The sequence below is a fragment of the Bombus impatiens genome, unplaced genomic scaffold (genome assembly GCF_000188095.3).
Source record: "Bombus impatiens unplaced genomic scaffold, BIMP_2.2 scf_0581, whole genome shotgun sequence".
NCBI classification, from domain to species: domain Eukaryota; kingdom Metazoa; phylum Arthropoda; class Insecta; order Hymenoptera; family Apidae; genus Bombus; species Bombus impatiens.
The window spans coordinates 660,984-673,655 of NT_177000.1; the positions used below are offsets into that span (position 1 = coordinate 660,984).

General features: G+C 43.2%; 3 protein-coding genes across 7 annotated transcripts in view; 1 reads left to right on the forward strand and 2 right to left on the reverse strand.

Annotated features, from left to right (window-relative positions):
* LOC100745101 (mucin-5AC) overlaps window positions 1-1,088 on the reverse strand; it is a 12,345-nt gene extending 11,257 nt beyond the window's left edge. Inside the window, exon 1 of the mRNA XM_033322207.1 lies at window positions 1,025-1,088. The gene's annotated coding sequence lies outside the window, so the exon portion shown is untranslated. The remainder of the gene's footprint in view (window positions 1-1,024) is intronic.
* LOC100744736 (elongation factor-like GTPase 1) overlaps window positions 1-12,672 on the forward strand; it is a 30,194-nt gene that overhangs the window by 16,604 nt on the left and 918 nt on the right. For all 4 annotated transcript variants that reach the window (XM_033322193.1, XM_033322194.1, XM_003491541.4 and 1 more), the window contains one exon: window positions 11,730-11,917. In XM_033322193.1, coding sequence (XP_033178084.1) covers window positions 11,730-11,917 — 188 coding nt within the window. The remainder of the gene's footprint in view (window positions 1-11,729; window positions 11,918-12,672) is intronic.
* On the reverse strand, window positions 2,763-8,980 carry LOC100745220 (protein giant-lens). 2 transcript variants are annotated; one of them, XM_003491545.4, is made up of 4 exons: window positions 7,452-8,970; window positions 3,855-4,075; window positions 3,543-3,714; window positions 2,763-3,310 (listed from the first exon to the last, which is right to left on the reverse strand). In XM_003491545.4, exons 1-4 carry the CDS (start codon window positions 7,758-7,760, stop codon window positions 3,062-3,064), a joined length of 951 nt encoding a protein of 316 aa, XP_003491593.2. In that variant the 5' UTR covers window positions 7,761-8,970; the 3' UTR covers window positions 2,763-3,061. The 2 variants fall into 2 exon arrangements, with proteins under 2 accessions (XP_003491593.2, XP_024225211.1); XM_024369443.2 differs by having other exon boundaries at window positions 3,201-3,310; window positions 3,797-4,075; window positions 7,452-8,980.

A 12,672-nucleotide genomic window follows, 5' to 3' on the forward strand; every position in this document is an offset into this window, starting at 1 on the left:
ACCCCGGCCCCCCCTCCCCCCCCCCCCCCCTGGGCATATCGAGTATTATTTTCCTTCCAAGTTTCCAAGCATATACATGCATACGCATACGTTTATTCTCTCACGATCGTTTACGTTACGTTAGTCGATAGATTATTACGTCCACTGGTCAAATTCGCATCCCTCGTACGTCGCCCGATCGCTTGGAAAGAGTAAAGCTTGGTTTCTTCGTGCGTCGCGTGAATGCCAGCCATTTTACCTTACGAACGGCTATTTGTTATTACGAATTGCACGAATCAATGAAATTAGTTGCCATCGACGGTAAACGAGTATTCGGAATGTACGCGAACAAAGTCGATCGCGCACGCCCGCCAGCGTTATTCGAAAAAAAGCGAAAACGCAAGCAAATCGGAGCATCGATAGCAACGGTACCGCTACTTTTCACGCGTTCCATCCAATACCAGAAAAATATATCGAGCATGAAATCATTCTGGTTCTCATCGGCAACCTAGTTGCCGGTTAACTTTATCGGTGCATCGTTCCAAAACCAGATCATCGAACGATAGATTGGTAGCCTGCCATGATCTTGTTTTCTCGCATAGATACGCTTAACGTTGATTCAGATCAACGGCCAGTTGTTTGGTCAAGTAGCAACTAAAGCCGAATTTACGCTCTTACGCTTTGCAGGATTATCGCGCACGATTTTACCAACGAGGACGAAAGCGATATTTTTCCACGAGTCGTTCATAGCGATCGTACGCGGTGAAACGGCATAGGTGAATTCGGCTTTAACTACTAATCTAATAATCTAATAAAAAACTAATAATCGGCTAATAAACTACTGGCCGTGTATCCGAACCAGTCTCTAGCCTCGCGTCTCCAAGACGTACGTACATCTTGCCCGATCAACAAATTCAACCACCGGTCTATCTCGGTGTTTGGATTTCTCCGATATACGCATTGGTGTACAGTCGATTCTATTTCTATGTCATCGTATCCGACGTTCTAATTAAACCTGGCCATTTCGCTCGAGTGTTCCACTCACCTAACGTATCGGGCTGGTTCGCCACGTATTTACGTATCTGACCCCAGGCTAAACGTTCGTATATTTATCTGCGCCTACGTACGCGCGTACACGTACACGCGTGCCTGTTGGCGTTACAATGAAACAACTTTATCAATCCGGTCGATAAGTTTCATTAACTTGTATCGTATTAAAGTTATATCGACGCTAAATTATTACGCATCGCGTACCTGCACGCATAATCGGTTCATAGTCACAGCGATTCGATCAACATACATACATACAGAAGAAATATAGTTTCGAAGAAGAAAATCAATTTTGAGTCAAAGATATAGCAATGACGTAGCTCTTGAAACACGTAGTAACTATGAAGGCATTTCTGCTTGATTCTAATCCAGAATCCTAACGATAAACGATGCGTACGGAAAACGTTAGTACAGTGCTGACAATGAGTTTTCAAACTTTCGCCATCTAGCGTTACACGTTGAAGCGCGATTAACTCTTACGTGCCAAACATCTAGTTTATCGACCATAGAAATGCTCGTTATTTAGATAGAAATGACTGAAAAAAGAAAGAAAAGAAAGAAAAGAAAGAATTCATATTCGTTGTTACGAATTCTTCTTATTATCGTTATTACTACCACTACTAGTACTGTCCCGGATACGTACAATTTTTTCGTATCTGTTGCTCGTTAATTTTTCAGATTAACTTTTCTTCGGTTCGAACACTGAAACGTAATTTGCATGCAACGGCGTTTTGTTTCATCTATCAACCGACGTATCGGGTTTTAGGCGTTGGGTAGTGCGGCTAGTGCGATGGTAAAGATACTTAGTAGTTATCAATTACCAATTAGTAATCGCTATTGCTACAGCAATTGGAATAACAATAACGGTAGTAGTAACGGTAATAGTAAAATAGTAAAATCGGTTAGGATAATAACAGTTATCGATATAAATAACAAGGTAAGATACATGATAACGGTACCGATGGAGCTGGTAATGTCGATGATAATGGAATTTGTTTATTTCAACTTTTGTTAAGAATAAAATATTTACAAAAGCGATATTACGTAATAATACAAGTATAATAATACGAAATACAATTTTTTCATAGATAACATCGTTCGTAAAACGTATCGATAGCTAATAGCATTAAAAGTAACGTGTTTAGTTCGAGCATATATATATATATACGTAGCAGGTATATACGATACGTACGATCCTATACAATCCGATACAAATAATGTATAACAAACATTTACTATCGACACCGAATAGCAATTGTATCCGATATTTTTCAGTTTGAATATATTTTATTTCCCATCAATCTCCGAAACGAAACAAATCTAAATTACTGAAACGTGATGGTTGGATGTACAACGCACGCAGGGAGAATTACTACTACTACTATTACTACTACTACTGCTAGTACTACTACTACTACTGCTAGTACTACTACTACTACTACTACTACTACTACTACTACTACTACTACTACTACTGCTGCTGCTAGTACTACTACTACTACTACCGCTACTGCTACTACTACTAGTAGTACTACTGCTAACTACTACTGCTACTACTACTGCTACTACTACTGCTAACTACTACTGCTAACTACTACTGCCAACTACTACCGCTAACTACTACTGCTAACTACTACCGCTAACTACTACTGCTACTACTACTGCTAACTACTACTGCTACTACTACTGCTACTACTGCTACTACTGCTACTACTATTATTACTACTACTACGTGTTGCAAGTTTCAACTTTTAATACGTTTCATAGGTTTCTACGAATGGACGGTAAACTTATATTTAAAACTCCGAACGAACGGAAATCAGTCGAGGCAACCACTAATAATTTTACCTAGTAATAGTCTTATAGGTGCCTCGAAGCAAACATCAGCTTCTGTTCGTGCTCGTTAGAGAGTCTAGAGAACGCTTTGAAAGTTTTCGAATTGGACTATGCGCGTACGGCCGCAAATATCACAAATTCAACTTCTCCCTCGTTTCGTGATACGTTAGCGCGACACCTTTGAAACTGCTGCTAGTCACACGTTATAAACCGCTTCGGAATGATGCGACTGCGAAGGTACGCAGTATCCGCTGTACGTTTTAATCTCCAAGATGCCGGAGTAAGATCTTGCTGGCAGCGATCCTGGATCTGTGTGTCTCCTTGGACATCGATGACCTTTTGGACACTGGCAAAGAGGCGATGCATTTACCTCTTCGAGTTGCGAGCTCCGTCTCTTTCGTACGGTGAACAGTCGGCAAGGTTCCTTATGCTGACAACGAAGTCTCTGAAATATCAATTTTATTCGTAACGATCGACTCGGTTTTATTCGGTTGCTCGCCCCTTTCACCTTTCCTACGATTCGCTCCGCTCCGATCACTCTCGACCTTTCAACATGATTCCAATGATTCCATGTACATAATCGAATACATGGTACAGATTTATCAGTGAACGAGAATGCGGTCGCGGACATACGAGTAAACGAGTAAACGAGTAAACGAGAAAACGAGAAAACTTACGCTTTGCGGAGAACAGGCGAATGCGTATATAAAACCTGGGCTTCCCTCCGCAGACCTGTAAGCCTGCCTTCGAACTAGATAAGGTACGCTGCCTGGCCGACATCGGCAATAAACTCGCTGAACCGTCGCGTTCGCCGGGCCCCCTCCAGGAGCTAAAGTCCAGGTGACGTCTCTGTAAACAGAAAACGGCCATCTTGTGTACAACAAGCGCGTAATAACTCTAGCGGACACGTAAAACATTCGCGAATCGGTACGTTTGATCGTTCCGCTACTTGATATATACTCTCGATTAGACGGACGATCGCGACTAACTTGAAGTAACGACAGATGGGTAGACGTTTCACCGGCTCGCAAAGCTTGTACTGCCTTGTTTTATCGACTATCGTGTGGCCGTCGTCTCCGTGCAAACTGCTGGGGCAGGTACGACCATCCGGGCAACGACATTGTCTCTCGACCCACGGTGATCCGTATAAATCCACCTTGCTACAAACTTGGCTTCGGTCCAAACACTCGGGCAATTCGTCTTCGCTGTCCTGAAAAATCAAAATTAACAAACACGCATCGAGAGCAACGCTTCTGTTCACCCTTGCGCTCCTCTGTCTGTTCGACGCGCATGCTATTCTTTGTTCGCGATTAGTTTGCCCGATCCTCTACGTTTTCTCTTCCCCTTTTCCTCTTTCGCTTCACGAATCTAGCCTACCCTTTTGACACTTTTTCACTTTATCATCGCTTACCCTTGATTGCTAGCGTGAAAAGTGAAAAGTAAAAAGATTCGATCGCTCGTTATTCCGCTTTATCGCGCGTAATACGTATAGCATGCACTTTCCTAACGAAGAAATAATTCCAAGTCGTCCAATCGTTTTATGTCCAATCGGTCGTTCACTCTACTCCCTACGCTCGATTTTAAGCACTAGTCCTCGAACGGTAGGAGTTATTCGACCGAACGAACGAAAAACAACACCGAGATCCGTTAGTCCTTTGAAACGAACACTAATAAAAGCAACAGCAGCACGATCGATAGCGGATCACGGTCGCTGCGTACCGTTCTCAGCTTGACCCCGCTTCGCAAGGAAACGCGTCGCGTTTGGCCTATACCGTATACCGTGTACCGAGTACCGTGTACCGTGTACCGTGTACCGTGTACCGTGTACCGTATACCGTATACCGTATACCGTATATCCTACACTCTATAGGGATAAAGAATCGGAAATACTATTCCCGATACTTTGCCCAATAATTATAATTTAACGTTTCTCCCTGTTCGTTTTATTCGTCGGTAGACGATCGATCGGTCAATTAAGATTAAACGCTAAACCACGGGTATGCTGCTTAGTCGTATATCGAGAGCGTACCTTAATGCGTACCTTAATGCGTACCTGTGTTACGATCAAGAAATCGTTCGATCTATTTACCTATTTGCCTATTTGATATCAGGTTAAACCGTTCACTCCACGATTTGATGGATCAATCGTAATTAATTAATCGTATCGCGTTTAACTCGTTGCTATTTCAAAGGATTAGTCACTCGTTTAGCTTTAAGGTGGTTAAGTTGACCTCGAGGTTCAGTTTTAAAATTCCTTCCCTTCTTTGTCATAAACATTTATACAAACAGATACTCTGCCAGCTTTTCAAAAAAATGCCTTTTAAAGTTTATTTCGTCATCTGTATAGATACTTGAACATACATACATGCATCGAAACTATCGAAATACATCGAATAACGTGTCTTTCTATTGTATCGTTACGTTCCACGTACTTGTATTAATCGAAATATTGGTAAATCGATTCGAGCTAATTACACGATTCGGCGGTTGTTTTAACTGCAATCAAAAGTGAATCGAAGAAAATAGAGGGGATTGCGTCGAGTAGGAGAGAAATATACGAGCACGTGCGCGAAAGAGAGAAAACGATCGAGCAAAGGAAGTTCTGTGTAACATGGTCAAGAGGTATGTGTCTCCCCTCTCTGTCGAAGAATAGACATCTGGTCTAACTACGCTATTCAAACTGCGTCGGTCAATCCGCTGAATGAGGCAATCACGTACGTCCTGTCGACTCGTCGTTTGCAATCTACGTGCTGCTCGAGCACCTAAGTTAAACTTCTTCTCAAATACCCTTTCTTATTGTTAGACCTTTGCCAGTCTGCGCTTCTGCTTTCTGCCCCTCTTCCTTCTCCTTTCCCCCCCCCCCCCCCCCCCCCCCCCCCCCCCCCCCCTCCCCCCTCACCCCCCCCCCCCCCCCCCCCCCCCCCCCCCCCCCCCCCCCCCCCCCCCCCCCCCCCCCCCCCCCCCCCCCCCCCCCCCCCCCCCCCCCCCCCCCCCCCCCCCCCCCCCCCCCCCCCCCCCCCCCCCCCCCCCCCCCCCCCCCCCCCCCCCCCCCCCCCCCCCCCCCCCCCCCCCCCCCCCCCCCCCCCCCCCCCCCCCCCCCCCCCCCCCCCCCCCCCCCCCCCCCCCCCCCCCCCCCCCCCCCCCCCCCCCCCCCCCCCCCCCCCCCCCCCCCCCCGTCCCCCCTCTCTGTTCGCTTTCTTCCTCTCTAGCCTTTATGCTTGAAAGCATCATCGCATTTAAATATAAGATCGAGGATAGCGAAACACGATGATTAAATTTTGAATTTTCATTTCTCTTTGCTTCGACGATAATAACAAGAATAATAAGAACAAAATCGAGAAGAATAACAAGTACTACTATTTTACTACTATTTATTATTTAACTATTTTGAATTTTTACGATAACGATACTAGATACGAGATCGATCGATCGATCGTTGATATAATAATAATAATAATAATAATAATAATAATAATAATAATAATAATATATCGGCCAACCAAGTCTCCTTTAAAATGATCCTTCACTTTTCCCACTCCTCGTACCTGCTCGTTACCGATTGTGAATTGCGAGTCCCTTCCGTTCTCCCATATTCCCTTCTCTTCCTTCTGTCCCCCCCCCCCCCCCACACCCCGCCCCCCCCCCCCACACACACACACACCTTGCCTCTTCGTCTTAACGTTCCCAGAAGATCGTACGTATTAAAACTTCGGTGGCTGCAAACTAAAATGGGATAATAGGGAGACCGGAAAGGCTGTGCGTTCCATCCGGAAATTCTCACGCGTCTCTCGCTTCTCTCATAGCCGCAGTGAAAATGACACCTGGTTCTCGAGCTGTAGTTGTAGTCCCACGCGGCTGGCACGCGTGTGCGTATGCTTGTGCTCGCGCGCTTCCATATATACGCGTATACGTACCCATATATATGCGTTTGGCTATGTATCAGCACACGTTACAACTAATGACGCAAAAAGTACACGAAGCGATCAATCGGAAGATGCCGCTTACAACATCCTTGCCTATCGCCTTGCATTACTTCTATGAAATTTTATATATGCTTGTTCGTTTCTTTCGCTATTCGCTTAACCAGGTATAGAAATTTCTGCCGTCTCATTAGTTTACATTGCAGGATGACGAGAAGACGAGAATAGCGGAATACAGGAAGAACCAGTACAGAGTAAATAAGATTACTTTAAATGCTAAAATCTCGAGCTGGCGTACTTTTCTGTTTCTATTTTCATCTTTCAAAAACAATTAATCCATCAACGTTGAGCAACGATAAACAGAAATAGAATATTTATAATAGAACTATATATAATAAAACATTTCGATATCACAAAATATTTCTCGTTATCGTTTCTGTGTTACGGATGCCGTAGATGATGCGCGTATCGTAGTAATTACCGTGTTGCTACTGATTTGAAAACAATTAGTCAAACGATTGCGCAGCTTATTAAGAATAACACGTCCGACGAATGAAACGAACAAAGACGCGAACGACGGTTACGCGGTAACGATGTAATAATTCGTAACAGACAAGCGATAAAAGGGACGATAAGCAGAATCGACGATTTACGACGACTACTTACCCCGATTTGGTAGAGCACCCTGGGCGGCTGATGTAACGTCGGTCGATGTTTCTCTTTCTGATCGATCAAATCGAGTTCGATCGCTGTATCTTCAAACTCCTGTAACTCGGCCAGATGCTTGCCATCATCGAGAGACAAATACTCGTTGAGAAATTTTTCACCGGTTTCATCGAGCTCTACGCCAAGGAGACTACCCTTGCTCTCGCGAACCAGCAATTGCCCGAACATTGCTAGCAAGAAACAGATCAAATCGGCCATCCTTTCGCGCGCACGCGATCCTTCCTGCCTCTCGCGACGATCACCGATCATCCAACAAATATCCAGACCACGATGTAAACAATGCAGTTGCCGATTATCGAATAGAATGGAAAATGAGAAATCAAGATAACAGCATTAACCACGCAATACATTCGGACATGAGGAACAGCATATGCGTGTAAATTTACATACGCGTTCATATATCTCACTATATATGAGCAGCTATATTAGTAGCAGCACTGCTGTTCGTCGCAAGTATTATTCCTTCTCCATCGTCCATCTATGCATACAGTACTACTATCCATTCGACCACTATCTACCGTCTATCGAACGACTAGTTGACTCTCGTCCTTTCTTATGCCGTTCCAATAAACCTAACGATACTCTATATACCGAATATCGTAGAATTTAATAATGCTTTCAAAACATTCTTTCTAGAGCTTTCAACTTGTTTCTTACAGCTTCCAACTCGATCGCACAAATTAGTCAAAATGTGTACTTGTCGACTTTGTTTATCGATGCTGGATACATAACGTAGCAGTAAAATCCATAGAAGAACGAGATCGTTCGATACGTTCGCTCTTATAACGATCAAAAACTAAACGTCACTTTACAAAAGTCGGAACACTTTGCAAAGGTTGCATCGCGGTTGCCCATCCAACGAATCCAAACAGAGCTTCCAATCTAACTCGTTCTTTCGAACGTGAAACTGAATTTTCCGGTTCTTCGCGTTATCGCACTCAATGAGAAAACACATTCACCGGCAGTGAACAGCAACGTGGCTGACGTTGCACGCTCGCCGAAACAATTACGTTCTACTCGATCGCTACACACGCTCTATCTCGCACTGTATTTTTTGTGTCCTTGCGTTCTCCACGTTCTATCTTCTTTATCATACGTCCTACGTTCTACGTCCTACGTTCTACGTCCTACGTCCTTGCGTCTTGCGTCCTACGTCTTGCATCTTGCGTCCTACGTCTTGCGTCTTGCGTCCTGCGTCCTACGTCTTGCCTCCTGCGTCCTACGTCTTGCGTCCTGCGTCCTACGTCTTGCGTCCTGCGTCCTACGTATTGCGTCCTGCGTCCTACGTCTCGCGTCCTACGTCTTGCGGCTTGCGTTGTTGACGTGATTTACGTTTTGCAATGCGATTCGATTTAGTCCGAGGTTAAACGGCTCGCAACATTCGTGCTGCACAAGCGTATACTATTCGTTCGACTGGACTTGTAACAGCTAGAGGCAAAACATGAATGAGTCCCCCTTCTCTGCTCTTCTTTTTCCACTCCGCTCCATTCCATTCCACTCCACTCTACCCCACTCCATTCTACTCTTCTCCGCGCCACTCCATTCCACTCCACTCCACTCCACTCTACTCCAAACTACTCCAATCCACTCTATTCCCCTCTTTTCGTTCCTCCACCACATTGCTTCCCTCTAGTCCAATCTACTCCATTCCACTCCGCTCCACTCCACTCCACTCCACGCCACTCCACTCCACTCCACTCCACTCCACTCCACTCCACTCCACTCCACTCCGCTCCGCTCCACTCCACTTTGCTCCATTTCACCGTCTCCCTTCTTTCCTTGTATCCTTGCTTACGATTAGACATTTTCCGTTTTGCCCTCTAGTTTCCTTTCCTCTTATATTATACTTTTATTTTATATTTGCTTCATTCTGTCCGAATTTATGGAAAAATGGTGAAATTTAAATGATTTGACTCTGGTTAACCAATCGAAATAAACTATAATTGATTATCAAATAAGTAAAAGTATATTGTATCCTGGAGCCGTTTGGAAAGTTTCGGAAATGCAAGTAACCCGATAAAATTAGGTAGTTCTTGGAAAACCGTTCATATCAAAATTTCCAACGCGATATAGACGGGAAAATAAAAAGAAAATAGTCTACGTTGTACGTGGAAATATCGATGGGAAGAGGTGACGCGAAACAGATAATCGGTGCGGATGCTTACCTACCTACCTAGCAAGTAGGTACTTTTACACACGTATAGTCTGTAGGCGGTGGTTCGCGCGATCCACGCGATCCACGCGATCCACGCGATCATACGTACAATAATATTCTAAAGATGATAATATTCAAATGCTCGAACTCGCCTGTTAAATGGCAAAAGCTTTCTACCTACTTTGACTTTGCCGGTATATTTCGACCGTTCTTTTTTCCCTTTTCTTCGCCGTTATAGCCCGAACCATCCTCCTCTCGATACTCTGCACCTGCGCCCATCGAGTATCTCCCTTTTTCCTAAATATTTCGTTACGCGGTTTCCCACGCGAAAATATTTACACTCGCAAACCAAATTTCTCCCAGCACAATAACGAAAGAGACAGCTGATACGCATCTATGTTTATGGAACGGTTTGCGTATCCTTGACGTACACCTGAATTTTCCGTCAGCTGGATATTTCTTTCGAGCAAATCTTTACGTTCGAACAAACTCGTGGATCTTTTCTTTCGAAGGATCACGATATTGTACACTCAATATTTCTACCGTACTAAAACGTCGATCCTCGACTTTTATATCTTCTTGTCTCGTAATTAAAAGTCCGCATTTACGTTAATGGCCTGACGCTATATTACTTGAAAACAATAGACGATATGCTAAATCGTAACAGATTTTCCAAAGTTCTGATCGTGAGTTTGAGAATCGCTGTTTCATTGATCGACGCTGCAATCCATTCACTCGTACCTTTTTTCTTTTCTTCTACTGCTCTTTATTCTTCTCCTTCTTCCTTCTTCTTCTTCTTCTTTCTCTATCCACCTGCATCGCGTTAATCTTACTCTCCTCTTATTTGTGAAAACAGATCGAAATGAGACCCGATTCGCTCCGCTCCGCTTCGATCTGATCCAATCCGATCCGATTTGATCCGATTTGATCGTGCCTCGTTTCGTCTCGTGCCTACTTTATTTTTATCTTATTCCCTCAACTTTTACATGTATTTCGCAACAGATTTCTTTATTATAAATATTATTTAATCGTAACGTATAATCTTAACGAGCGAATCTCGTATCTACTAAATGCTAAATCTGAATGTTTTGCTCTATAGTCTTTATGTAGTTTGTTTCATCGCTATGGTTTCATGTACAATCTTTTAAGGCTTAGACGATACACGTTAAATTTTAGAAGACAACGTCTTACTTCGCGTGGATTTCAACCTTTTAACGAGGAACGATATTCATCGTAACGTTTCAACAAGTTCGCTCTCTTCGTTCGGAGAACCACTGTACGTGGCATGAATGAATTCTTGCTATCGAAGAGGGGAACGAGACTCGGTTACGATTCGGCGAGGAGCTTGAGAGCAAGGTGGGACAGAAAGAGTAGAGCATCGAGATAAAAGTCGCAGAGGGGAATCGTAGAGTTGGACGTATAGTTAGTTAGAGGTGAAACTCTCAACTCTCAACAGTGAGATTGCGGCATGGTAGAGAGAGAGTGTGTGTGTGTGTGTGTGTGAGAGAGAGAGAGCGCAGCGTATTGGTGTCCATGCATGTGTATACGGTGAGATCGTAACGTTACGAGTAGGTAAAAAAAGGGGAGATACGCCAGATTCTTGCATGTACCGGCGATGAAAGAAGGATGGAAGAGGACAGGCGAGTGCAGGTGCCGCAACCTACGACCGGAAACTATCCTCCTTGCTGCGACTTTTAATGCAGTGCAACTACGTCTTCACCGTCCTAGGGAAGAATGTCGATCGACCAACAGAAAAAGAAATCACACGATTCTAGCGATGGAACGGTACCCATCGACGTAACCATCTTCCTCATTTATCAATTTCCTTTCCTTATCAACCGTTTTTATTCCCATAAAAGCAGAAAGAAGATCCTTTCGATAAATAACACCATTATCAATGACTCGCCGCCATATTCCACTTTTCTATAAATCGAAATAATCTGGCAAAAAAATAATGTATACCCAGAACATTTTCTCTCACCACAAGCTACCCAACTAAATTATTCCCTGCGAATGAATTCTATAATACATGCGTAGCTCTAATAGGTTTGATTTTGTTTCAGGAAAACTGTATGCGGCATTTGGAAAGAGACAAGGTCGTGTAGTTGCCGCGGAAAGTGCTCTCGGATTCGGTGGACAGTTTCGCGTGCTTGCGACTTTACCTGTGCCAGAGAGCTTTCAACTTGCCAGAGAATTGCGAACACAGACATCCGGGCTGGCTAGTCCTCAACTGGTTTTCAGTCATTGGGAGGCAAGTTTTTCCATATAAAGAGAACACGCAGACAATATCTCGATGTTTTCCCGTATTTCTTCGTCGCGTTATTCCATTCGCGTCGTTCAATTATTGCTGACGATGGAAATCCATCTGATCGGTTATATACACACATATATATATATATATATGTGTGTGTGTTTGTGTGTGTATATGCACACACACAAACACACACACACACAATATATATATATATAACCCTATATGTGTATATATATATATATATATATATATAGGTTATAGAGTTATATCATGGTTAATCAGTTATTAATCATCCGAACGAGTCAAAGTGATCCTCTCTTTCCTCTCGTAAACACTTACTTCATTTGTTTGTTTATATTGCTCTTCTAGCTATTTCACAAACAATATGCTGATAAATAAATGCAAATAATTTAAAGTTTTATTCGATTACTTCGTGTTGCTGTTGTTTTACCATTTGATAGAAATCTTGGGATCTATTGTAATTAATTAATTTAATGTAATTAGTTAACGTGTTAAACATGTTATTTAGTGGACAAATTTTGTATGCCTTAAAGTACAGCGTCCTAATTGCAGCAGCATACTTTCGCTTGTCTTAACACCATACACGTTACTTATCGCGTTAAATAGCAATCTATAACGTAACGTGACATGTGTACATACGTATATCTCGTTAAGAAACAAACTATTTCGGCGCTTTACATTGCAATTTTGATATAACAGGTTTTTCTTTTTTTTTTTTTTTTTTTTTTTTT

Excerpts from the sequence above, each read along its gene's own strand:
- LOC100745220 (XM_003491545.4), bottom strand. The coding sequence starts at position 7,760 with ATGATCGGTGATCGTCGCGAGAGGCAGGAAGGATCGCGTGCGCGCGAA. Across the intron at positions 3,715-3,854 it reads CCCATCTGTCGTTACTTCAA|AGACGTCACCTGGACTTTAG; the intron begins GTTAGTCGCGAT and ends TTCTGTTTACAG. Across the intron at positions 3,311-3,542 it reads TCGCCTGTTCTCCGCAAAGC|AGACTTCGTTGTCAGCATAA; the intron begins GTAAGTTTTCTC and ends TTGATATTTCAG.